General features: G+C 40.2%; 3 protein-coding genes and 1 long non-coding RNA gene across 9 annotated transcripts in view; 2 read left to right on the forward strand and 2 right to left on the reverse strand.

Moving 5' to 3' along the window:
• Positions 1-10,358, forward strand: part of gek (serine/threonine-protein kinase gek) — a 42,633-nt gene extending 32,275 nt beyond the window's left edge. The window contains exons 9-22 of one of the 3 annotated variants that reach the window (XR_002672485.2): positions 23-308; positions 534-867; positions 1,153-1,366; positions 1,667-1,884; positions 2,175-2,492; positions 2,705-2,914; positions 3,028-3,263; positions 3,454-3,679; positions 3,925-4,145; positions 4,262-4,400; positions 4,554-4,698; positions 5,406-5,521; positions 5,954-6,542; positions 9,517-10,358. Coding sequence is in view for 2 of the 3 variants with exons in the window: in XM_022800213.2 (XP_022655948.1) it covers positions 23-308; positions 534-867; positions 1,153-1,366; positions 1,667-1,884; positions 2,175-2,492; positions 2,705-2,914; positions 3,028-3,263; positions 3,454-3,679; positions 3,925-4,145; positions 4,262-4,400; positions 4,554-4,698; positions 5,406-5,521; positions 5,954-6,193 (2,903 nt within the window). In the remaining variant the exon portion in view is untranslated. Of the gene's footprint in view, positions 1-22; positions 309-533; positions 868-1,152; positions 1,367-1,666; positions 1,885-2,174; positions 2,493-2,704; positions 2,915-3,027; positions 3,264-3,453; positions 3,680-3,924; positions 4,146-4,261; positions 4,401-4,553; positions 4,699-5,405; positions 5,522-5,953; positions 8,673-9,516 lie in introns of those variants that run through there. The other 2 variants (XM_022800213.2, XM_022800214.2) reach the window with 2 other exon arrangements.
• Positions 10,359-13,888: 3,530 nt separating this feature from the next.
• LOC111248243 (uncharacterized) lies at positions 13,889-22,138 on the reverse strand. Of its 3 annotated transcripts, none has more exons than XM_022800218.2 (8): positions 20,835-22,135; positions 19,092-19,225; positions 18,381-18,469; positions 17,691-17,890; positions 17,130-17,249; positions 16,008-16,177; positions 14,713-14,983; positions 13,889-14,177 (listed from the first exon to the last, which is right to left on the reverse strand). In XM_022800218.2, exons 1-8 carry the CDS (start codon positions 21,987-21,989, stop codon positions 13,950-13,952), a joined length of 2,367 nt encoding a protein of 788 aa, XP_022655953.1. In that variant the 5' UTR covers positions 21,990-22,135; the 3' UTR covers positions 13,889-13,949. The 3 variants fall into 3 exon arrangements, with proteins under 3 accessions (XP_022655953.1, XP_022655952.1, XP_022655954.1); XM_022800217.2 differs by having other exon boundaries at positions 18,381-18,484; positions 20,835-22,133; XM_022800219.2 differs by lacking the exon at positions 13,889-14,177 and having other exon boundaries at positions 14,885-15,023; positions 18,381-18,484; positions 20,835-22,138.
• Positions 22,139-22,214: 76 nt separating this feature from the next.
• LOC147756654 (uncharacterized) lies at positions 22,215-23,089 on the forward strand. Its single transcript, XR_015322902.1, has 2 exons — positions 22,215-22,387; positions 22,609-23,089. It is a non-coding gene; the product is annotated as an uncharacterized LOC147756654 (long non-coding RNA).
• A 2,175-nt stretch (positions 23,090-25,264) lies between these two features.
• LOC111248434 (uncharacterized) overlaps positions 25,265-26,798 on the reverse strand; it is a 55,870-nt gene continuing 54,336 nt past the window's right edge. For both annotated transcript variants that reach the window (XM_022800784.2, XM_022800781.2), the window contains one exon: positions 25,265-26,313. In XM_022800784.2, the coding sequence (XP_022656519.1) occupies positions 26,148-26,313 (166 nt within the window). In that variant the 3' untranslated portion in view covers positions 25,265-26,147. The remainder of the gene's footprint in view (positions 26,314-26,798) is intronic.

The raw sequence follows: 26,798 nt of genomic DNA on the forward strand, positions 1-26,798 counted from the left end.
TTTGTCGTTACTTAAATTACAGAAATTATCCAATGGGTGTCAGATGAAAAGGACGCCAGAGAATACCTTCAGGCATTAGCAACGAAGATGACTCAGGAACTGGATTATCTTCGAGGCATCCCCTCGAGTGGTGGAGGAGCTCTGGAGCAAAAGAACTGGAGAAATCGACGCTCTCAGAAGCTCGACAAGATGGAGTTGTTGGCATTACAATCAAGCTTACAGAGCGAAATACAAGCGAAACAGGCGATTGCGGAGGAACTGAGTCAAGTGCGTGCGGAAATGGTTGCGCAACATAAGGAGCTTGAAAGGTTAGTTATACCTAATAGTATTGTATAAAAGCTGTCCGTCGTTGCCCAGTGTAGGAGTATCTTTAAATGTATGGTTTTTTTTACCTATACCTCGTGATAATATACGGTATATACTAGGCATATACGCGTTTTTCTCACCGCGCTAGCGCTTCTTGTGATACAACCATTTTTTATGCTGTTTTTTAACCAATTGGCATGTGCTGTACGCAATTTATTTAATTGCAGGCTCAGGCAAGAACTGGGCGAAAAGGACAAAGCGCTTAAAGAAGCAAAAAAGGAGCTTGATGAAGGGGATACTCTACTCGATCAATTTCTCAAGGATACAGCTGGACAGAGGGAGTCCGGTACACCTGCGCCACTCGTGAGCACCAGTGCAGCTCAAGGCACCGCTGTCGGCTCGAATTTGTCATTGGCAATGGGCTCAAGACCGTCATCGCGAAATCTCGTTATATCTTCGCCTATCCTTCAGGGAGCCGGCACCTATTCAGATGCCCTGAACAAGTCACTACAACACACGAACAGCATTACAACGACAACCATTCCCGTTACAGCTGCCAAGGTAAGTAAGATTTGTTGGAAACGGATGTTTGTCGTAGTGGTTTTAGCTCAGCTTGCTGGTCACGAGGGAACGCCATCGTCAGGTGGTCTCGACGGCGAACATTGGTCTAACCTTCTTCAGTCACTACAACGGTATAGGGCTGAAATGGGTGGCGTTTAAGTTTACTAACTCACTTATTTAAGGTACTTGATACATGGGATGTTCACTTATTGCGTGCTCTTGTTTGATTTTACTGGTCACATCCTACTTAATAGCAATACCTCCTTGCATTGTTCTGCCTTGCAGCTGAAAGCGCATCAGTTTCTGGTACGGTCTTTCATTGCTCCTCTCAAGTGCAACCAATGCACGTCGTTGATGCTGGGGCTAAGCCGTCAAGGAGTCGTATGCGAAGTGTGTGGCTTCGCGTGTCATGTGGCCTGTCAGGATCGGGTGCCGCCCCAATGTCCCGTGCCTGCGGACCAGCACCGTCAGGGTTTACTGGCGATTGACCCCACAAGAGGTATAATGTTTTTCCTATGTTTCTATTCCCAATGATTTTTATGCAGTGTTTTACATCGTTTCGTTAAGCATCGACTGGCAAAGACACCCGCCTCGTATGCTTGTATTATGTTCGCGTCTTTATACAATAATAGTTGTATACTAATTGAATTGAATTACTTCCTGTTCGACTATAGATATACGTAATGAAGAGGGCGAAACGACAAAAATAGCTGAGTAATATAATAAATAATGTTTCATTTTTCTCTCGAATAATACATATTTCCAATTCCCGGGCTTCATTCCCTTCGCCTCTATCCAGGGGTCGGCACCGCGTACGAAGGTTATGTAAAGGTACCGAAGGTAGGCGGAGTAAAAAAGGGCTGGCAGAGGCAATTCGTAGCCGTATGCGACTTCAAACTATTCCTTTACGACACCCAACAGCTAGCTGGGGGCCCGGGCGGCCATGGATCGCTTGGGCACGGCGCCTCCCTAGCCCAAATTGATAAAATACAACAGGCGTGCGTTTCTGCCACACAGGTATACATTCATACTGACCCAACCAACGTCGTGATCGAAATCATGCGTTTCTCTTAAAAAATTTCTGCTCGGTAATACCTTAGTCTCGTTGCATTACAAATGGGCCTAGTCGAACGATCTTCATGGTCGTGACAAAACAAGGACAGCTCGATATCAAGAGCCGTAGAAGCGCCGATGGACAACGATAAATCAACGATTATAACTGAACAAATTTGTAATTTTGCTTCTTTCCTTGCGTCATCAACTCTTCTAAAGCAAACATTATCTAGTTGTATTTTGATACTTCCCAGGTACTGGATATGCGTGACCCAGATTTCATCGTGAGTGCAGTGCTGGAAAGCGATGTTATTCATGCAAATCGTAAGGATGTGCCATGTATATTTAGGATAGCAACCTCCATGCTCGACCCGCCAGGTCTAAAGTCGATCACCCTAATGATGGTGGACCGCGAGAGCGAAAAAAATAAATGGGTCGACGCTTTGGCCGAGCTCCACCGGATTCTCAAGCGCAATAAACTGGCTCACCGAAGACTCGTAGAGCCGAAACAACTACTTGATTCGACGCTCAGCATAATTAAGAATTGCTTATCAGCGGTCATAATCTCGAAGGTACAGTTTCTTCATCTAAACGTGCCACTATATGGCAAAAATATTGTTCATACGGTCTCGTTTGATATTCTTTCATTTATAGGCGGCGTATAGCGTGCCGTTGGATATGGTGCGAAGCAGTATACTCAACGACACGCGAACGGTTTTTGCACGTCGTAGTTTGCCTTGCCAATAATCTAACCAGCAATTATTGTATTTCCATTCGCTTAAAGGAACGTGTCCTTCTCGGCACGGAAGAAGGCCTGTTCTGCGTCGATCTCGACAATGACGAAATTTGCAAAGTGGGCTATAACAAAAAGATCGAACAGCTTGAATATCTGCCTGAAGAGCAGCTAATTCTTTGCATCTCCGGAAAGCAACGTAACTTGCGTCTTATACCGGTCGCTGCGTTAGACCTCAAACACTCTGTCGACTGGATTAAGGTTTGTGTAATGCAATTCATTGATTTCCATTTAATTCATGCGAACAGCTGGCGTAATGTAATGGCTATTCCCTTCATATCGATCTAAACATGAACTTATCACTTCTACTCCAGGTTGCTGACACTAAGGGTTGCGTGACATTCTGTACAACACATTTGTTTTATAATCAACAGAGCACGCATTACTTCTGCGTGGCTGTCAAAAAACAAGTGTTCATCCACCAGATCAACCGTAGTAAAACCCGCCACGGGGGTCGTCAAGTCATCTCATTGACGGCGCCCGTCCAGTGTTTGGACGTAACAGCAGATAGGCTGTGTGTTGGGTGCCATGCAATATTCTATCTTTACAGGTGAGCCGTAGAAAAAGCACTATGTAAGCTAATTATAGAGACAGTAGCATCTGCAGACGGGTGTTGTCGATCTGTGGCGCAAATGATAGCTTTACGCTAACGAAGACTTGGAACACTGTTATCGACCACGACTCAATTTCCCCAATAAATATCGTTTGTGTATTGTGTTAATTGATGACCTATTCCGCAGTCTGGAAGCACTCTGCGAGCCTGTTTGCCTTGTACAACCTGATTCCAACTTGTCATTTGTCTACCATACGCCAATCGATGCGCTGATGTGCATCGAGCTGCCCAACTACGAGTACCTGTTGGTATTTAGCCAACTCGGCATATTCGTCAACTCGAAAGGGAAAAAGAGCCGTGAACGAGAGCTAATGTTTGCAAGTGCGCCCATATACGTTAGTCTCCGAGACGAGGTAAAGATGACAGCATAAGGGTGCGCGCACCGGATTTATAAGGGCTTTTGAAGCCAGTTGGTTTGACGCATAAATAGAAGAAGACTATAATATATTTAGCTTGAACGCAACGAGTTACTAATTTAAAAATGCATCTGCACCCTTGGATGAAATATCGAACTTGAAAATATTGTCGAAAATGAGATAGACTGCACATTTTCGATTTTTTCTTATCGAAGAGGCTAATGTACTTCATCACTTGCCAGGTGCTATGCGTATATGCAGAGAGCCACGTGGACTGTTTTGACGTGACCTCTGGCGAGTGGCTACAAACGGTAAACCTCCGGAGGACGCGCCCACTCAACCGGCAAGGTACACTATGTATCTCTCAAATTGGAGATCAACCCCATGTAGTATACATGCATCCTTCACATCTGCGTGATAACCTCATCATGATCGCAGATGTGCTTCACGGAGCTGCTAGCAGGTGAGCGGGAACTTACTTCAGGGTACTTAATGACTGGCGTGAATCTTTAATAAAATACATCAAAGGAGGTCTAATGCACAAAATACTCACTCAGATCTGAATTTGCTTTTTTTCAGACGGCGCTTTTCAATGCGAGGCGCTGATGGTACTCGAACAGTGGACCGTCGTTCACGTATCATTTCAGCTCCAAGCAACTTTAACCATCTGCAACATATGGGACCTGGAGAGGTACACAAACTCATAGATCTTCCAACGGTACGTCAATAACCGATTAGTGGAAGTAGACTAATTCGCTAAACACTTTGCAATGGCACGCAGACAAGGTTCTTGTGGGCACAATGTTAATCGTAGCTAAAATTATCGTCTGTTCCGTGTTCCTTCTGTTTTCGCTTTTACGGTTTTCTGCAGACGCTGCACGAGGTGGCTGCGCAAGAGGAACAGGCGGCGACAGGTGGCAAAAATCGCCTTTCGACTTGGTCGTCGATGTCCGGCGGAAGCAGTTCTACTTCGTCAACGCCTCGACCCCCTTTGCCTAATAAGCCTCCGCCACCACGTTAGTACAACGACAATTTCCCACACGTTTTCATAACCATGAGAATGTGCTTTGATAAAAAAACACACCCTTGTCTTTCTTTTATCTTTGATCCGTCAGCAAGCCAACCTCCTTCAAAACTAACACTTTGCCAATAACAATGCAGATGTAGAATGTGCCATCGTCGTTAACTGAACATGATGCTTAGGTATGTTCCGCAAAGCATCTGTTGATTCTTGTTACGCGCTACCCATTTATTCGGCGTATCTACGTACGCACATCATAAAGCCTATTATAGTGCCTATAATAGGCCAATTTAGTTAATTAGTTTTCAGATTGCCTCCAGCAGAAAATAAGTATAGCAAGCCTATTCATAGAACAAAATAAATATAGTTCACCAAACAGACGTTCTATTTTTCTGTCGCTGCCCATCTGTAGCAACCTGTAGATGAGACAGTGTTTTCGCAAGTACGCAATAATAGGTAGTAACTGCCATACTTTTAGAAATATAGGCGCTTGTTGTATATTAACACACGGTCTGGCTGATTTCGTTTTTGCTTGCCTCACCTCTGTTGCGCTGTTCTCTACGTTTTGGACTGCGTGCGGGGGTTTTGCGCGCAAACCCCTGTTTTTCTGCTCTCTGTGACAATTGCTGTTTCCGCTGACACGCTCACCCATGATACTGTACATGTCCGATACGTCACTTGCCGGTCAAATTGTCAAAACAGTCATTCCGGCGCAACCAAGACGGCGTGCGCCGTCATCAATGCGCTCGCCAGACTGTTCGCCATCATCATCATCCTGCGCCACTCAGCAGGATCATCGTTCATCATTGCAGTTGCACGTCAGTATCCTAATGACAACCGACAGTCAATACGATCTAAAAAGCCATGCTCATAGCTTAGCTGACGTTCATATTAACTAATTAAGCCACAAGGTATGCTTCAATTGTACAACGCGTCTTCGAGAAACACTTTGGTAGCTGGGTCTGTTTCGTAGCGATATGCCCCAGAAAGCGTGTATTGAACTTAAGCAACCGCATTGTAGTGTTCGGATCCGGCACTAGGCGACATTAATGTCAGTGATAGAAGACAGAACACCTTTTCGTTTGTTTGCTTTAAACATCTACGCTTATCAAGTCAAATACGAGCTTCATATCGAGTGAAACTTTCCCACTATCACATGTCTGACGTTTTGCCTCCAAGTCAAGTTGCGGGTCAATTCCTGCTAGTTAATTTTCTGTATTCTAAGGTTGCTTTTCTTGTTTGTCCCATAGGAGTCTCGGCGTTCGAGTCCGCGCCATTCGATCACTTCGAACAACAGCTGTTCGAGTATCAGTCCCCCACCATCACCGGACCCTCATTCTCAGCATCACAACAACAGTCATAAACATCCAAACAACAATAACAACAGCCACAACTCCAATGGACAACAACAACAACAGCAGCAGCAGCAGCAGCAGCAACAACAGCAACAACAGCAGTCGGCAACCATTTCAACTGGACAGCACGAATGAGTTTAGAAATCAACGACGCTCCTAACCCAATCGGCGTTGTTGCTGACTCAGCCTAACGCCACGTCAGCTGAATTGTATTTTTAGCCGGCGTTCCACAAGGCTCGACAATAGAGCCTTCTGAATGCGGCCTCAAGCATTTTGCTGATAATCACGATTATTGTCAGGGGTTTAGACTAGCCACAGTAACTTGGAGGCAGCTTGATATGACTTTACTTTCACAAGCCGCACTTCTCCACGACCGTAACTAATGTCTCAAATCACTATCTACTCAGGAGAGGCCGGTGAACGGATGACTTCTATCAAGATACAACAATATAATTAAAGCAGAATGGATACGAAAGTGATTCTGGTTAGTATTTGGTAGCAAGCTGACGTCAGTAGCTTAGATGGCTATGGCTGAAATACTGCTATCCGACTGAAGCAGCTGCAAGCCTAAGCGAATAAATGATCCAATCCTTCCACGAGCTGGAAGAAGTTGCCTCTTCACACAAACACAGGCACATACACACACGTCTATATATATAGCTCATTCAAACCAGAATCAGGTTTCCCCGAATAAACAGAAGCTTGCTAGCACATGGAAAGACAAATTTCGACGGAACATTTCCTTCAGAACGAACGATTTCGGCACAAGATATTAAGAGGCCATACACTAGCGCAAAAAATACACTGGGAGAAATAATGGAAATACACTGTTAGATACTGGATCAGTCTAGCCGAGTGCGTATAATTTCAATACACAGTGGATTCTATGATCGCAAGTGAAGAGCAATTCCTTTTCTTTTACCACCTTCGTCAAACGTGCGACCGGCAAACTCAGTTTGCCGTTAATAAGGATTATGGTAGACCATATAGGTGATATGCATATGTAACTGTTACGATTAGTACGCTCTCTTCATCCACCATACTCCCCCTTTCACCGCAGATACACGCATTTATATATATATATAGAGCCAAATCTTCATCTACATTGATGCCTTCGCGAATACCTCTTTCAATTTTTGACCTAGACTATATAATAGATCTGATTTTAATACAAACTATTATTATTGCTATTATTTATTTGTACATTACTAGGTCGGCGACTGGTAACTGTGTAGTGCATGCGTATGGATATCAGTTATGACATGTTTACGATAATACTATTCATAATAACAAAATTAGTTAGTAAAAGAAAGGTTTATCATTCATTAAATGTATGTTCGGGTTTCTATACCATTGTTGTTTATCAATGGCAACTTTATGGCAGATGCCCCCGTGAAGACAGTGAAGTTCTACTAGGATCACTGTTCATTTTTGTATAACTTGATGTGGTCTCTGATATTCGATCCATGAACAATGCAATATCGATGATACACGTGTGAGGGTGTATTGAAACGCTTTTTTATTTTTTGTTTACAGAAAGAGCTATTGTAAATGGACATTTTATAAAAGCACATAGTTCATTTATATATGATGACTAATGTATATATATATATATATATATATATATATATACATTAGCCCTAATTTAACCCTTGGTGGTACTATTTTCTAAGCACTTGATAACTATGTAAGGAACCCATCTGGCCGCATGTTGGTCATCAGTATTACGACAAAGATCACGAGTGATTCTTAAATTAATATGAATATATTGTCATACGACTGCTGTAACAATATGACTGCACAACGAACGTCGTATTAAACTTTCAACATATATTTTACCCGTATTGTACCGGCTGCCTACCTCTGAACGCATCAAAGAGTGACATTATTTTTTCACTAACAGCAAACAATATTCATCATAGGCCATGCATATCTATTTAAGTTAGATGACAAAGTAGGTTGTATTTCGACAATAGAATGGTCTGATGTCAGTGTGTCGCATTTTGCGGCTCGATCATATATTGTTTCAACAGAGACGCCGGTCGACCTTTTTCCCTTACTCATTGTTAGCCCTGCACCGCAACGCATTGAGCGTATATAGCATATGTTATGAAATTGATCGAAAGACGACAAAGTCAACCTTATGAAGATTTAGCTTTTGTACAAAGCTAAATCTCTTGTTTTTAGAATAGATCGGCCGACAGTCGTTTAGGATTTACATGCCGTGCGGATAATTACTATTCGTTTGTATTTGTAATTCACTGGTTTACGAGCTAATACGGGTGCCCGAGTTACGAATACGGTTTCTTTTCTTTTAGGCAGACTCGACGTAGAGACAGCGACAGGGAACGGATTAGGGTGTTTGTATTCCTTATTATTGTCGTTATTTAAATACGCTTTAAAAACTGTCTCGGCAGACATTACTTTATTTAGCCAGAACTGGGTTTTATTCAAACAGCATTCTGCATTTTGCTCGGAAGTCGCTGAAAGTTTCGACCAGTTCTGTCTGGAGCGGCTGTGTAACGTGTAGAGAACATCATCATTTCACGCTAGATACTAGTAAGGGCAATAATAAAACGAAGGCTAAACGATTGTGCCACTATTGTATAGTTGATATCGATTCAGTTTTTGTCGTAAAATTCATGTAGTCACAATTTGAAATAGCGCGGGCGTGAAGAATGCCTGTAGTGTTCTGTTTGTTATGATAAGACTACCTGCCGACCAGTTAATACGGCCCGTTCGTTACACGTGAATAACATCCAACGTGTTCCCCGCGCAAAGTAAGTTCTATAATACCAAATGGCTGTACAATTAGTGTTGGGTCTTTTGAGATTAGCACAGTTTTTTTTTTTTTTTTTATCTAATAATCGGCTTAGTGGCACATGCGTACAAACGCCAGATCTCTGACAAACTGGAAACCTTTTAATTTTATTCAAGTTCACATCCGAGTACACACACACACACACATTTATATATATATATATATATATATATATATATATATAGGTTTTTGTAATTCTAGAATGTGTTTTGACTATAGTGATCATATGAGCATACACAGCTGACAAACGGTCAGGACATTTGGTGAACTATGTGCCTCTGTTTGTTAATTATATATTGCTATACATGATACTTTTAGATAATCAGTATAATACGAACAAGAGTAGTGAGTAGTGACAAACACATAATAGATAATCTACGGGTACCACCAGAAATATCATACTAATAATCACGGAGGCAAACCGTTACATATCTCACTGATTCGGAACGCCGAGGCGACTGGCGCAATGTGGTACAGATATTAAGACAACGAACAATTGTACAATATGCCCCCTAACGACCTCGGAAAATTTATAATAGAAACTATTTTAATTTATTATTTAGTACTATGATTATTATCACAGTGAATATTATAATTAACACTGATTGTTGTCATTATTAATATACTTATTTTTTAGGACTGAAAATTCCTCGTCTTTTTTTCATCTTCTAAATTACCCAACTTGGCTGCACTTGACGGGTCTCAAGGTGCAAGTCTGAAGTAAGCTGACGACAGTAAGAGAGTCGGGCCGTCGACGCCAATGAATAGGTCGACATATGTAGTAAGGAGGCAAACGAGAGGAAAATAACATGACATAGAAACAATATAAGAAATGATATTGGTGCCAGGATTACGCTAATCATCAATTACCATTATTATCATATCACAGACATGACAGCAGGCTAGTGCATAAATTATGCAGCAAAATACGGGGCAGTCGAACGGGAATCGATTGCAAAAACGCGAAGCGAAACGCAAACTGTCACTCATCGTATACACATGAAGGTAAATATTGCGATAACCATTGTATGAATGTCTGAATAAGGTCAGCAGCCGCCAGTGTAGCTTGACCTTCGACCATTCAGGGACACTGAGAGATACAATAATATCGACTGCGTAGAGATATATGGTGATAAAGGAACAAATAGCTAAAATGAAACAAACGGACAGAAAGATATACGCTGTACAATAGACAGGCTCCACTGACGGATCAGGGCCATGCTTATGATGATACTACATTCAGGGTGTAGTATCATTTTATTAAATGCAGTACATACAGTATATATATATATATGAATGAAACGAATTATATACAACGATAGGCGTCAAGAGCGAGGGACAAAGAGATAGAAAGCATGAAAAGATCATTGTGGTATATAAATAATATTGATAATGATAATATTATGTGGCGAGTATGATCGAAAAAAGGAGCTAACATGACTCGAAAGATCTAATAAATTTTGCTCATATGCGAATAAACGCATACTTATTAGAGATAATTTAGCGTGATGCCATCAAAAGGGAGTGGCCTGACCCTTACCGCATTCGATCTAAGGTGAGTCCTCTAAATGCCGGGTGTTACATGTAAAGGTTAGAAATAGAACGAACGCTTTTAGATTATACTTTGATCCTAGCGGAGACCATCGGAGGTACGTTCCGTTGGCAGTGGTGTTATCGAATATTGATTTTTTTGGCGGTAGAATCACCAAATCTCGACGAGAGAGCGGGAAGGAACCCAGATTTTTCACACGATTTGTGTCAGAACATTTGGAAGGTTACTGAAATACTCATAGAAAGAATTGCGCCTCTCCATCGGATGCATCTCCATCGAAATCTGTCTCACCAGAACCTTGTAGCATTAAAAAAAAAAAGCCTCAACTACCGTATTTATAGAAATTAGTCCTCCACAATTTTCTTTTCCATTACTAAAACTTGAGCAATATTTAGAAAAAAAAGATCTGAGACGATAGAAAAATCCGAGACAATTAAGGGTAGAGCTGAGGGATTAAATTCGAAAGTTGCGCACAATCCGGCGGGGATTACTTAAAAGGGTCAACTAGAATTTGAACGATTAAAGCGTGAGTAGTTCACACAGAGCCAAATTATCGATACTGTTAATGCAGTAAAGATCGTAAATATACTAATGACAATAGCAGTAATATAATTATATACCAGTAGTCGTGTGTCAGTCATGTTTAATGTACTTGGGTATCCAAGTTGCTATATCTCTAAAATTTAGGAGGCACAATGACTCTGTAAAAATTTTGGCTTTACGTAATTAAATTAGCACGCTTTGTATCTGCTAACCCTCAATGATGAAGTAAGTACGTCTAACTCTCGTGACTGCGATGCTATGAATAACATCATATATGTGTAAAAAAATCGTGAAAAAAAAATTATAAATTGCACGTCATGAATCTTAGGTTGGTTTAAATGCGCCTTTCCCTTTCATCTCTTCACAGCTTGTTTCCTTTTATATACCATTAAAAGTGTTCTCTTATCCGTACATGTCCATTGTAATTTTTTTGCGCAGTGGATGAAATTTTACGTAGAGTTCAGATTCCAAGGATAAATGTTCCTAATGAAAAAGCGAATTGCTCTTTTCTACGAACGTCGACCACCTACAGAAGCAGCCGGAAATATTTATTCTGCGAAGTTCAGTAATAGCATTCTGAAGCAGGAGATTACACCCAACCTTGATCGGCCATCCAGGTTCGCTCAAGACAGACTCAAGGTGCTTTTGAAGGCGAATAGCCGGTGAATAACTTATGAATCGGGCGAGACGATGAATCACGATCATTTCGTTATCGGCAGGCATCTTAAATCTTACGCAAAAACTAGAAGCCTCGTGCCTCATGAACCAAGTATGCCAAGCATAAAGAAATACAGCTTTCAGTTGCTTTTCAACGTTTTATTTGGAACCTGGTAGTACGCAGCTCTGACGACAGTTTTCTATATAGCATTGTTACGGGTGACGGGAAGTGGTGCCTCCACGCTTATATGAAAAGAGCGGGTTATTCAGGGAGACACACCTAACTTGGACGTACGCTGGACCGGATTGCCATTTGAAGAAGCCTATCATTTGCGCTGGGCCGAGCGAAAAAAATTTGATGCACTAGGTAATGCTAGAGAAGAACAAGACAGTCGACAAGATGGGCATGCTAGTCGTCCAATCGCATCAACTGGGCGAGCCTATTCACCAGAAGCAACCCTACAGATAAGACAACGTCATCCTTTTCCCTGACAATGCCTAGACTGTGCATGGTAAAGGCGGCTAAAATTGCCCTGCGGGAGATTGAGTACGAGCTTCTTTTGCCATTGTATTTTTCAGATCGCGCGTCAACAGATTATCATCTGTTATCATCTTTGGCAAGTGGGAATCATAGCAGCACATTGGACAGTGAAGATGGCCCCAATTGGTCAAACGAGTTTCCTAACCCCAGACATCAGGATTTTAGGCAAGACGGCAGTAAATAAATTGAGAAAGGCGTGAAAAGGAACAGCAAATACATAAGAGAATACAAGTAGGAATGACAAATATCTTATGAACAAGCTATCTGTCATCCCTACTTGTATTCTAGCTTATGACGTAACAAGATTACGTTATCAAAGAATTTTCCATGTTTACACTAAGCTTTGTCTCACACATTTACTCCATTTTCTCGAATCCCATCTACATTCGAATACTACCCTGCTTTTCGCTTGTCACGCTATTTGTACTTGTCTGATACGTGACATGTACAACGTCGTAATATCATTTTCATGTTCAGCATACGTTGACGGTTCTAGTTCTTGTTCAAAATAGGTCTCTATTCGTGATTATTTTACCCTTGCGTAATACGCATGAGCATCGTTACACATCTATTAAACTGCCACGCATACAGCGAGAACTACTCTAACATGGATTAAAACACTGAATTGTGCCACTTGTTCACTTGGAGTTTATGTGTACGATGGCCTAGATATGCCTCAAATACGCTGCGCCTTTCGCTGTCGTCGTCGTTTTTGCCTCAAACACACTTCCCGTCCAGTCAATACGAGAATCACTTCACTATTCGCGCCAAATGCTATCGTTTCGATTGATATTTGTCTTTTTGTTGTCTTAGTAATTTTAATCAGTTGCGTGTTGTTCGAGCACTTGAATTAGCTTGAAGCTGTACAGTACAAATCAGAAAAAAAAAACAGCCCTCTGAGGTAGCGTACAGAGTTGAGATAGGCAATGCTTGTGGCCGTTGAGTTGATAGAGGCTTACGGTAAGTGCATTAAACCCGTTGCGCTTGGATACCATTTCCCTTTCGCCTCCGCCTTCAGAAGGTAACATTCTAACGAAAATCTTCGTATTGCCGATTGCCGAACCTCTAATTCCTTTGTCCTTCTAAATCTACTTTTAATGTATTATTTGACAGCAACTTGTGGCACATTAGTCTGCATTAGAGGTCGGGAAAACCTAGAACCTGTTTTGAAACACAGAAGTTAAATGTATAGGCATTCAAACTGCAAAGAATAATGAAGTCATAAATATAATCTAAGGGAGAATAAATATACAACTGAGAGAATAATATTATGGCTTCTTATGTTGCTTTAATACTACTTGTGCACGTTATAAATGAATTAGAATTCGATATGTTTAAGATGAATCGTTGGTTTTTTTGGCATCACATATACTAGATACGTTAGAGAAAGTTCGATATAAGAGGACATGCACAATTCAAAAAATAAAGTACGCAACTAACGTTTTTACATGGCCATATCTTAAATAAATACCATCTAACTAGACGGAGTGCTATTTTCTGGTGGTAAGTTGTTTGTAAAATAACCAATACCTATCACTTCAGGCAAACGAGTCCTTAAAGTGTTAGCTATCTGGAACTGTGTGGATCTTTCTAAGGAGCTAATGGTCTACTTTCCGAGCGGTATGATAATTTTCGAAGCTGTAGGAAAGGCATTGGTATAGCGTCCAATTGTTCTCGGAGGCTTCCAGCGATGTCATCTGTGTGGGCCAATCCACATTTCACTTTTCCATCAACTTTTATTGAATAACTTTGCACTATTTATCTTTTTATATCCACGTCATTCGTTTAAATATAACTGATCATCCTCCCCGCTGTCCGCTTTCGTTGTTGACTCTGCGATGTTACCGTTGATGCTGCCTTTAAGACTAAGCGAATTTTGCTGGTTTGAATGTTGTCGGTTAAGTACCAGCTCAGAGCGAGGTCCCTCAATATACGAGCCTTTGAAGTTAACGAAAGGCGTAACCAGTACAATCAAATCTCCGCTGGGAAGATCGTCCGGATTCACCTTAATTATTATTACAAGATAGACAAGTTAATGCTTTATGAAGTTGTTTTCTTCCCGCGTGTGTGTTTTTGTCTTGCCTTCTATACATGTATGTACACTTTAAGCATAAGATACTATTTGAAATTAAATCGTATGTTTACAGTATTTGTGTGTATTTATAGAAATGTAATAAACATCCTGATTTCTTTAAGCCCAAAACGATTAATTGAGTGCATATTCGACTTATAGGCAAGTGCGCGCATGGGGCAAATAATAGTGTTGTGACTGTTGCGTCATATTATACATAAAAGAACTAGGCCATTGTTTATTGCCTGTAAAGTAATATAGATGAATCCTCAACCCATTATATGATACAAAAAATGTATAAAAACAAATAAATGAAGCGTTACTATTGTATCTGAGCTGTAAAACCCAACCAGAGATCTGATACTTCTTTGCAGCTCTCTAAAGTGTCCCCAATGCGTAACTTCGAAGTCGTAAGAACCATAACTCAATAATGCGCAGAGAAAAAAAGCTACTTTTGCCAGTGTTTTACCTGGTAGTATCTATCGCGTCGCCCTGTTTCAATATTGCTGCATCCCTCAATGGGGTCTTCGCGGCTTTTGCAAAAGGAGACAATAAATCCGGAAGGCTCCCAGTAGCTGCGATATCTCCAGCTTAAAAGAGCCTTATCCTCGTCCCAGTCGACACCTGCCAATGGAACCGGTGCGGGCTGATAGGTCGGCAACGTTATATTCGCTGCCGACGTAGAATCGAACACTCCGTAGCACACGTCCACTGTGATAACGTACTCCGTCCAAGGCAGTCTGACGCAGTTGCATTATCGGGTGTCAGTTTTTTCTTTTTCTTAGTTGCATATGTCAGATGTTATTTGATGTTTTGAAAATATTCATTTTTTTACAGTTTTTATTTTATACGTCCTGTAGTCTGTTTTTCAAATTTAGACAACATTGTGTGTGTATTTTATTTTTTATTTGTTGTTCTTTGCACTTCAAGGAAGTCAGTTCAGACCAGGTCTATTCACCATTGTATATCTGATAATATATCATTTTAATAATGTATATGTGAAACATACACTAGAGGGAGAATCGTTTTGTCAAGCTGGTCAACGTCATAATGCTGTGTTGTTTATTAGAGGGCACGTCGCGGTCATCTTTAAGGATATTTTAAGAACCTTCCTTAAGGATAAACATAACACATTTAAAGAAGCTCGTTTCAAATTGTTGTTGAAGTAATGCTGAACTGAACTGCTTCTACTGAGATCTAAAAATCCCATCAACACACCTTGGGTTGGTTATTTGAAACAAGTAATCGATCTGACATCCATATGAGATATAGACTAGTTTATTCTCGTCTTTGAATTTTCGACTTTTATAAAGCGCCTTGATACTGGAGTGTTCATCAAAAAGTGCGCTACGAGATAACCGTACAAGACACATAACTGTGAGCTAGAAGTCACACAATGGCCCATATCAAATGTTTTGATGGCACGTTCTGTTTGCAATCGGCTTTTTTGCTGGTTTTCAATATGGCTGATCTTACGATACCTATAAGAAGTCATCCTCTGCTCGCTAAACATACCGATGAATCAATCACAAGTTTGAATCTTTGAAAATCGAAAATATCCCGAAAAAAACCGTACATGAGACAGAGTGCATGTAGAAAATGACCTAGTCCACCTAGTAGCTCTTTATTGTATATACTTGTATAGTCTTATTCTAGTCTAGGGTCATTACAAAAACCTAATTGACTCATGTAATCAAGGTATTCATGCAGTTGAAGTTTGTGTGACCGGAAAAGTCACGCCTAAATGAGTATTTGAAAGCTTACCTAGAGAAGCTGAACGTAGCGTTTTCTGTTGCCACTGTGAACTTTTTACAGAATTTGGCCTCTTGCACTTCTTCATCCCAAATAGGCAGTCGTGTACCACAAATATTGACGTGGTACTCGGTCACCTTAGATAATTCGGCACCACCTTTGTAATCAATTTTCACTTGGATCTTCAAGAGTTCGAAACGGAAAAAGAGGAACGTTGTTAAACTTACTTATTGCGAAAATTTTCTTTCTAACTACACGACACTGAACAAGCCTATAAACCTATAATACAAACGACTATTCACTATGTGGCTAATCTTCAAGTAATTATCTGGAAGTATACGAATGAAATTTTGATATTTCAATAAAATTATAAGGAGGGTTCTATTTTTGGAAGTGTTCAATAACTGTTGTACTTCGGCATTTCGTTTCGGCATTTTCTGCTTTAAGACATCTGATATTATATACCAGAAAGTTAGGGTTTCCACGTAACGCAAAATATGAGAAAAATTTCGATAGGGAATAGATGGAATAGCTAAAGGCGATAATCATCACCGACGACATAATCTAACTTGCTGACCTACTAGTATCATAAGTTAACCTACATAACCATACCAAAACTATAAGAATAATATGCATTACAGACACAGCCAGTAATTACGCTATAACTTAGTCCTGACCTATGTGCTCGTTCCTTGTACGTGCATGTTTCACTTGGTCAACAAATATATTACGTTATTTTTTGGTGGTAAAGTCGCAACAGCCTAGTGTGGAAGAAGCGGGAATACTACTTGAGAGGCCTTATTTATGAGTCCCCTAAAATATAGCACCGTTCTATTTGGACATTCTTATAAGCAGAAAATGGAGAAAGATATGCGACTGTATCTTATAACTTTTATTTATTAAACTGAAGCGATCCTTCACGCTAGGCGTAAGGGCATAGTAATACATAGATTGGGCATAGTTTTAATTACTGTTGTTATATATATATATATATATAGCTAAGTCATATATATATATCATCTAGCTCAATTACAATAATTATTTCAGTAAATGAATCTGCTTATTTGACAGGAAATCTAGTACAAGGAAACGATCTGTGCCATAAAGCCAGAGAACAAACACTCATTGACTTACGTCCTGCGAGTCAGCATTATTTTCCGTCGAAAGGCTGATCTTCTCAGGTATCTGTGCTTGACTGGGTACGTAGAATGAAACCGCGCGCGGCTCGCTCTGTATAATTGTATCGCGATGCATCTATTTATTGAATGGAAGAGAGACAAGATGATTTTATATTTTATATTGATTTTTATTGTCAGTTTGTAGTAATATATCACGATTTTGACATATCGTTCTACTCGAATCAACAGTTCTTTGTATAGATTATAGTCGAAGCTTTGGGTTGAATCATTGTTAACCCTTGTTAGTTCTAAATGCACAACATTTGTTGAAGTTAAGTCTGACTTCAACTTGACTCTCTGTCTATTTCGTTTTGAACCAGCATCTACATCCTCCATGCAAAACACTGCCACAATTGTCAGCATCATAGCTGCTATAACTAGGCCGTACCTGGTAAAGAGATTTGCTATTGCTTAGTGCAACTTGAAAATATATACTGTACAGTTAACGAAGAACCGGTGGCCGACTCATGCTAAATTAGGACGTGTTACCCTTTAACTATGTATTCATTTTAACAACCTTTCCCGTTTGAATGGAGATGTAGTAGACGCATCCGTTTTCCAAGGATGTAAGGGTTGCCGATTTGCTGCTATGTGGTAATGATGTCGCTGAACAAGTGGAGCTAGACCCGCTCTGTCCCGGGCGACCGGATATGCATTTGGTAAGGAGAAAGTAATCTGGCTCCGGAATAGTCGCATAGGTCCACGATACTATCGTACCTTATTACCAAGATCAGATAATCATAATAATAAATGAATGACATTTGGAACCACTTACGTGTCGATACCCTGTCGGCTAATTAGTTTATTAGGAGTCTATGGGGACTGATCTCAAGCAGCGTCAGAGTACTTGAAGGTGCTAAACATAATGAACCGATGTCGAAGTAAAGGCCGCTGGCGAAAACATTGGTGCATTGAAATCTTCCTGAAGGTGTTATAAGAGAACTTATGATATGAACTTAATTGCTCGCTTCGTGTAAACAACGACGAAAGATACGGCACATCAAGAAAGTGTAACACACACGCAGTAACTCAATAATAATCTAATCAAAAATCTTGTAAGGCCACAATAAAATCAATAAACTTCCGACTGATGCTTTGATTGATGTTGACGGTCTGTTACCCGTACCACATCATACCAGAATTTGGTCTTTTTTAAATTTCGTATTCAACGGTGAAATTAAAAATCAAAATGAGTTTTGCAACTTACTGTTTGTACTATGAGATAGTTTCAGCGAAGAAACTGGAGGCACAATGCCTCCTAGTTGCGGTAGTTGGAATAGCTCCTCCTTCTGAGCTCTGTAATGATTACAACTTCAAGACGGATCGACAATCAATCATTATAATATATAGAGCACGCGTAAAGGTCTCTGAAAATGAACTCTTGATACTTGATTTGTCAATGATCCTTGAGTAAATAGGGAAATCCTATAAGGCGTCGCAAGATTAGTTATGACACGACTCTGTAGGAAAACAGGTGTTTTCAGTGGACTTGCACGTTCAACTCGATCGAATGGCCGTGATAGGTCAAACCGACGCAAATTCGGTTGTCGATAGAGATCTACTGCTAAAGTATTTGCTAGTTTTCGTTCTTTATAGAGTGTTTGACGAGATAGGAAATGTGGTTCATAAGAGGATTGCTCATGCATTAGAAACGCTTACCAATAAAAACTCTTGGAAAACGGTATTTGTGAACTCAATTTACGTCAACTCTCTATTCATCCGAAGCTCGAATGAACTGAACCGAAACGTCTTCGATGGCCTTCCACAGGAGGATATAGAAATGGAATAGTCCACATTCAAATATAGCTAGAGTAGTACCGTTGTGAAAATCGTCCAGGATGACTAATATGAACCAAAGGACTGATAAATAACTCTATTATTATTTATGTCTGGTAAAAATGTTTCTCAGATGCTGCACCTGATCGTCGTTCGAAGCTTGAGAATATATGACGTCCAAGGCAAAATGTTGCCTGGTCCAAGCGTAAGGACAGACTGGTGCCCCGATAGCTCGACCCATGCCAAACAACTTACGTTATCTCTGCATAGTTGATACTGAAAAATCAAATGATTGACCACAATATATGTCATTGCACAATAGGTTTGATTTATATAATGCAATTCATTGCTTATTGCCGCGGGCACGAGCGAAGAGGTAGATACCCTCATTTTGCAATAGCACCGATTTTACGATGCTTAGAGGAATATATATATAGTTTTAACGTAATGAGTTGTTTCTATATTTATACGCCAAAACGGTTTTCTATTCAGTTCTAATAGAGTATGGAGGAAAAAGATAAACGTAAAAACATATCCTGTACACATTTACATATTTATAGGATAAAGGAAAACAAGTGATAAGTCTACATTTTAGTAGTGTCTAATTTTGTTCCAAAGCAAAAAAAATATCTCCAGCTGGTAATCAAGCCTAATAAAAGGATACATATTACCTAAAGGAGCAAACTGTATCCGGGTGCTGAGTAAGCGTGCAAAACACTATTTCATTTCCGAAAAAATTAGTCGACTACGTGTTTGTATACAAACGCTTGCTCTGATACAGGGTAAAAGTATATATATATATATATATATATATATATATATGTAGAGGAAACTCTATTCTCATTTTTCGTATCAATTCGAAATCAATAAAAAAAAATTCGCATTTTATCATCTGCGTAAAATTCGTCTGCTTCAAAGTTTTCATTTGGTTAAAGACGAAAAAGTATCCCCGTAGAGCCAAACATATCATTCTTTTTGTACCACTTAAACGTTGGCTGAGCAATAGAGGTATCAAAACAAACTATGGAGTATTAAATGAAAATGAGTTGAATGAATCAAAATATACTCTATTCTGCAATCATGATATGAATGAATTATAAAAGACTGTACTTTTTTTTTTTAGATCAAATCAAATATCTCGTCAAAATTCGACAAGTAGTCGCTTCACTGACTCTCCTTCTAGTGGCTCAAGCAGCGATAATAGAGGTAATTAGCGATAACAGATGCTTAATATGGATATAAGGTAGTACCGCACTGTTGGGAAAGTGTACATTATTTGCAGTTAATTTATTTCTGCTAATAGCAAGTTGTAAGTTAACTACTTTTAACTCAAATTCGTGTCAAATGCCTGCGTAGAAAGGCCTGCTTGATTCGATCGAATACGAAAGTCGATTTTTTTTATGGAAACGCCTTGAAAAACGGAATCCCTTACCAAATTTTGAAACCGTAAAGCCCATCGAGATTGAATACCTTGACCAGAAAAGAAAAAATATGTTTGATGCAGTAGTTGTCTTCCGCCTTTTCCCACTTTTTGCACATTTCTTTTTAGGTACAATTTCTGATCGGCCTGAACATCCTCTTGGCGGTAATATGAAATCAATGACAGCTTACTATAGCCACCAATGAACGCCTATTTTTCCGCATATGAAGCTGTTGGAGGCTATACTAAACTTCAGAGGCTCTATTAAAATTTTTACTGGACATGATAATTAGTTATTTTTTTAGATTTTATATAAAGTATAGAGAGAATGAGGCTTTAAGATATCGATTTATGTACCTAATGACTTGAGGCTGCTGGTAAAATTTTTAAGTGATCTCAACGCTTTAGAATCTTCTATTTACAACGCCTCAATTATTTAGGTACTAACCAGCAGTGATTGCTTACCTCATTAGTAGCCGTTACGTAATGATGGTTCAATGACGTGTTAGTATTAAACTGAATACGAAGAGAATTGCTTTTAAATCCCTGATTTTTTTGTTCATCACATGAAGACACACTAAGCATTAAGTTGCGAATAGAGTAGTACTTGTCATAGCAACGAATTGACTGACGCTCGTTAGGCTTATCCAGCTGACGTCTAATTATTACTTGATGCGTTTTTTGAGCCCAAGGATCAGAAGAAAACCATGTCGTGAGTGTACAATTCAATTCAGTCACTTCATCTGACATCGACTTAAATACTAGAAGATTGTTAGAGCCTGATAGATCTATCTTTATTATAGGTCTGGGACCCTCCCGAGCGGCGTAACAAGCCACCTGATGACTAACTGGACATGGCCATTTAGAATTATTCCATTGAAGCTTAATGTCAGAACTTTGATCCTCCCCCTGAAACTGAAGATCGGGCAGCTCAGATGGTAGCGTTCGTTGTTGTGATGCTACTGTGAGTGCGCTGGACCTGTTACTCTTCGGCTCAAAAAATGCGATTACTTGTACCTCGTATTCGGTATCGGGGTCAAGACCTTCGATTGTAATATTCGATTGGAAACCGAAGGACAAAATTTTTTCTTGCACTAGAATATCGTTGTTGACAACTTTTATCAGGGATCCGTCACTGATTTCTGATAACCACCTAGCGTGTAACGAAGTGTTGGTCAGGGGACGAACCACCAAATCTCGCACAGGCGGCGGAGCCTCATCGCAGAACGTAACGCCTTCAACCGTTGAACTAACTGTGGCATCCGATGGCAGTGTTTTGATTTCCAGGTGATATTTAGTCCTTGGTAGTAAATTCCAGGTAGTAAACGAATTCACGTTTGCCTTAAGTTCGTACTTCAAAACGCGATGTAATGAATAATGGCTCAAACGAATGACGAGCTCGTAACTATTGCAGAAATGACACACATCCCACGTGAATTCTAAGTAACTGCGCGCAAGATGAACGGTCTCTCTGACTCGAAGAGAGCGCACACGGTCGTGATCCAAACGTATCTCAGCAGGATTCACGGCGGTCAAAGCCACGTGTTCATCAGCTAGGGCTACTTTTCTAGACCATATTATTAAAACTAAAAGCCATGTTATTGAAATAAGCACCCTCATTGCGTACCGAGCAAAACGTCCTTATGGCGAAACCAAGATTTCTAATGTATCTTGTTGCAGCACGGCACACATTTATCGTGATCCTGCCTTACATTTTCTTTGGCTGTACCGTTGGCCGCAGGGAGCGCTCGAGGAAACTAAAGTAATGCAAGGTGACTCGATTGCTGTAAAAGGATGGAACGAGGACTTTTATGCCTGTTTCAGTGCTTTCTTTAAGTGCCGTTGTTCTGGGTGAGAGTGCATGTATCTAATCGTCTGGTGTCGTTTGATAAATCGTGTTCGTTATCGTTTTTCGGTACCTGTTTCTACCAGGATGCATCCCAAAATAGATGGGTTCTGACATGCCTGTGTCTTGGGAAACTCTTAAAATGTTTAATTTCTCTTATTATGCAAAAAACGTAAGTTTGTTTGTACACGTTTCTTTTCAAACCGTCAAAGTATATCCGGCACTATGCCAATAAAACATAGTGCATTTCGACATAGAGTTCTAGAGGAAGGAAATGCCAAAGTAGAAAACCCTCGATTACACCTATCATATTTGAAATATATGATATATACTGCTAACTGGTATCAACAGAGATTAATATTAATTTTTTACTTTTCTGCATCTGTCGAACAGAGACATGCAGGAAGCCTTAAACTGGCGTTGATGATGTGATACCTAAGAACCCTACGGCAAACCTTTCGCTCATAGCTCTCGTTCCCCTAGGCTGGAGTGCTACGCTATAAATGATAAGGACCACAGGTGACAAGTAGCATCACAAAGACCTTGCTCTTGCCACTCGACTATCGCATGGCAAGTTATTTCATTCGCTAATAATGCATTGTAATGGAGGCGGCTGTCAAATCGCGCACTCGCCACCAGCCAAACATCAGCAGTACATAAAGCCTAAGTGTCACCGATCCTAAGCTGGCTTTCATTCAACTATGAAATCGTCGTTATCTCTGTTAAAGATGTAGTGGAAGACATATAACGTATATTGTAGAGAGCTGGCAAAGCGTCCTGCACTTGCCTCGTTCGGCAAAGCTGAGATAAGAAGAACCGATTTTATTGGCTAGAACTGATCCAAAATAAATCGTTCCGACAATGCCTCGGGAAATCTTATCGCTATCTTCCATTGCTGATTAGTGCTTGTTTTTTTGCACTACATACTCGTTTCAAAATATACATACACTGAACAGGGCAATGATCTAAATATTCAATAGTATTTGCAAATTGTAGTGTTCTTCAGCAGTTAAATAGTTTGTTTAGCATTCTCGCTCAGACACTATTGTGAAACGTTTTTGTAAAATAAACAACATGTGTAAGGCAAATAAGCATTACGATACACCCTAATTCATTGAAATCAATTAAAAAAAAAGATCAAAGGTGAATTATTAGTGAGAAATATTAAAAATAGCCAAAATACTAACTAACGATATCAAACGCCAAACATTTAAATAGGGCAAAACGCATTTCTGTCTCAGCAGGTACATTCAAGTACTTGCTTCCCACACTTGATCGGGTTAAAGCGTGGTTTCGAAGCTATAGTATAAGTGCAAACTTCATGTAAGGACGCCTGGTTGTTCTTATACATGTAAGTTGAAGGGAAACTAGCTATCAAGCGACTGACGTGCTGTGCTGCGTATGCTGTAATAGGGTACCGTTTTTAGTTGCCCAGATATACGCTCAATCAATTAAGCGTCGGAAATAGAAAAGTAGCAGAAGTAGATGTTGCAACCAGCTTTATCTTGCTATATATGTGCCCCTGTTAACAGTGAAACAACATGGTCAGCATGCAGCACATGCTAAGAATTGCAAAACAGTATCTGATCGATTAGATACGACAGCCGATACTTTTCATTCCAGAGTCTTTCTATAAATTGTATCCTTCATCAGTAGCTTTGATTCAATGTGGTGCGAAATGGGGTAACTGCTTTTTAAAAACACAAGTTTTTTTTTATCGTTGTCATAGAGAGGTAAAGAAAACGACGCAGCTTATTATTTATTCGTACGAACAAAAAACGTGAATTGGTAAAATCTTCCAGAAGAGCTGTACCGAACTCACGTTATTCATTGAAGTTGTAGTTGAATAGTATTACGTCAATTTCTGAATTAAATTCTCTCCGGAATTCTTGCGCTTCTTACAATGAAAACTACGTATTTTGCAGATCGTTCGACGTGTGACCTCCTGCATTATTTTCCACGATCATCAATAATTATATACTTAAAAGCTAACGTAGGGAGCAGACCAGTGAAAATGGTTGTCAGTTGCCAACGCGTCAAGATTCGTCCTTTAGTAGTTAGCAGCAGTAACAAAGCAGTGATAGTCGACATCGGCCTGACGTACATGGGAGCATTTAGAGATTTTCTCGGGTTTAGACTCACCTATTATTTGTTTTTGTATTTCAAATAACGAGGGGCGTCACAGCACTGATCTTTAAACCTAATTTTTTATATGTGAACTCTATAATTACTCTCTTTATTGTAAACTGTTCACTTTGTGGGTTCTCGCCATCGGTGAGTAAAAGCCTATGGCACGCTTGACCTTGCGGGTTGTTAAAGGGATCTTTGTTTGGAGATGGAAGTTCACATCTGCCGGATAGCGAGGCTTGTTTCCAGTCATCTTGAACGGTCCAACTATTCCCGCATTGCGACGGCCGGAACGACGTAAATAAATCGGTCATTTCAATGTTGTCTACGTTGACAGCAAAAACCTGAATCAGTGTCGTTCTGGCTCGGATTCAGCTCGAAGCTGAATATGTCATACGAACATATGTACTTGAGATAAGCCGATATGGTTGCATTGGATGCGGTAGTCATTTATGTGGACATATCAACAAATTACCGCTCATGGTAATATCAGGCTTGATCTTTTAATTGCTTAGGTAAAGCACTATCATTCACTTCACCGTCAGTGCGTCGTCCACCGTCGACGTGTTCTTCTTCCCATGCGAAGCTTAACCCGTACCGTAGGTGATGTTCCATTGGTAGCTGAGTAATGTCAATAGACCGGAAAAGGCCCAAGCAACGGCAATTAGAGGATTGGTATGATTCGTCGAAACGTCGAACGATTGGTTTACCAGTTCGGCGGAACATTATTTTTTAATCTGCCACCTAACAAAGCAAATTTAGAGAAAAAGGGTACACTCCGAGTCTTGCTTATTTTTACAACTGTATATTGTATAATTAATTGTCTTATTTTATGCATTTGAATTGAAATTCAGTTTTAGAATTATACTGCAAGCCCGCCATATATTTGTGCGCTTACTACTTGTTGTATCAACGACACAAATTCTGCATAGTATAAATAAATGACGAAATTTATTGCCTTTTTGAATGAATATCATAATAATATAAATATTTAGTCTTGCTCTTGTATGGATACGTTTGAGTGGAATTTTCTTGGTAGGACTTCCAACAATTGTCTGTCTATAGCACACGATCTCGTATAACAACATGGCTAGAGGGCAGCTCGAACATTGATAACAGCTCTATTTGTTGTTTGCAAGGGCCGCTCCTAAACGCACAGACACACACGAAGTTGTGCTTGATAACAGGTCAGATTATCCGTCATTTAGCTTATTTAATGTAATTTAGTTGAATAGGGGTGCTCTACATAGCTGCGTAAAAAGTAACGTGACTAGAAACGGTCAATTTCCAGCTTCGTGCTTTTCCTTTTTATCGGTGTAAGTTAATGTATCTCTGGGCCATCGACTCATTTAGAATAATTTTCTGCAATAACGCAAGCTATGGTCGTAATCGAGATCACCCTTACCCTATCGTTATTGTAAACTTCGAATGGTGTTATTGATGGGGTGAACATCGCATTTAAGATAGCTAACAGCAAGTTCTGAGCACGCTTGTAAGCTCAATTCAATTCAATGGTTCTCGCGGTACCTCCCTATCAAAATGACCGCTAAAAGCCTGCCACCTTTTGAAGATCTGTCAGTATTTCGAAGAATCATCATCATCGCCATCGTAGTCCTGTCGATAAGCGTCACCCTCGCCGTACGACGAAAAGCTACTATGGTCCGACGGTGAACTTTTCCAGCTGCGCGAACAACTTCGGTTAGTAGTCAGTAGCAGCGTCTGGCTGAGCGGCAGGCAGGTAGCACCGCAATCCAGCGATGACGGAACTGGTCGGCGCCGCGGGGTTCCCCGGTCCGAGGAACGACTTAATACAATGATAATGCTGTCACTAGTAACGAAAAACTCGTGCTACCGACCGACGTTGAGAATTGCGCTTGACCTTCGCGGCCGTTAAGCTGCATCGAATAGCGGCTACCCTGGTAACTCCTACCAGTGCACGCTTCACTGAGAGCTGCGATCAACGATGCATACCTACCAAATAATGAAATGAAATTAAAAATCTAGATTAATATACAACCCTGTAACGGCGAACGCGTGAAAGCGAGTTCATAGAAGCCACCCAGCTGCAGTCGTTAGGGATGCAGGGATATCTGTTGTTAGTTGGCATGTGACAGAGTCAAATAAAACACTTGGACACATGTCACGCTGAACCGCGTTCTGTAACTTTTCAATAATGACGTTTTAGACGTAGGTTCAGGACAAAAAATCCATTTACCTTACCTGAAACTGAGATTGTTACCTCTTAAGTAATTGCTCCAAGGGCTGGCTCGCTGTACGTCACTTCTGACACATTTCCGACACGTTTCTCGTCTGCAACCCATTGCTGCCTTCGTACTATTTTTCCGATTTTGCGGTTAGCTGCATGTTTCCAACAAAACAAAGCTAGATGCACACCAGTTCAACCCATTTCAACATGCTCCAAACAGAAACTACTGAAACCATTATGCTCAATTTTC

The sequence above is a fragment of the Varroa destructor genome, unplaced genomic scaffold, assembly GCF_002443255.2.
Source record: "Varroa destructor unplaced genomic scaffold, Vdes_3.0 BEIS01000003.1, whole genome shotgun sequence".
NCBI lineage: Eukaryota > Metazoa > Arthropoda > Arachnida > Mesostigmata > Varroidae > Varroa > Varroa destructor.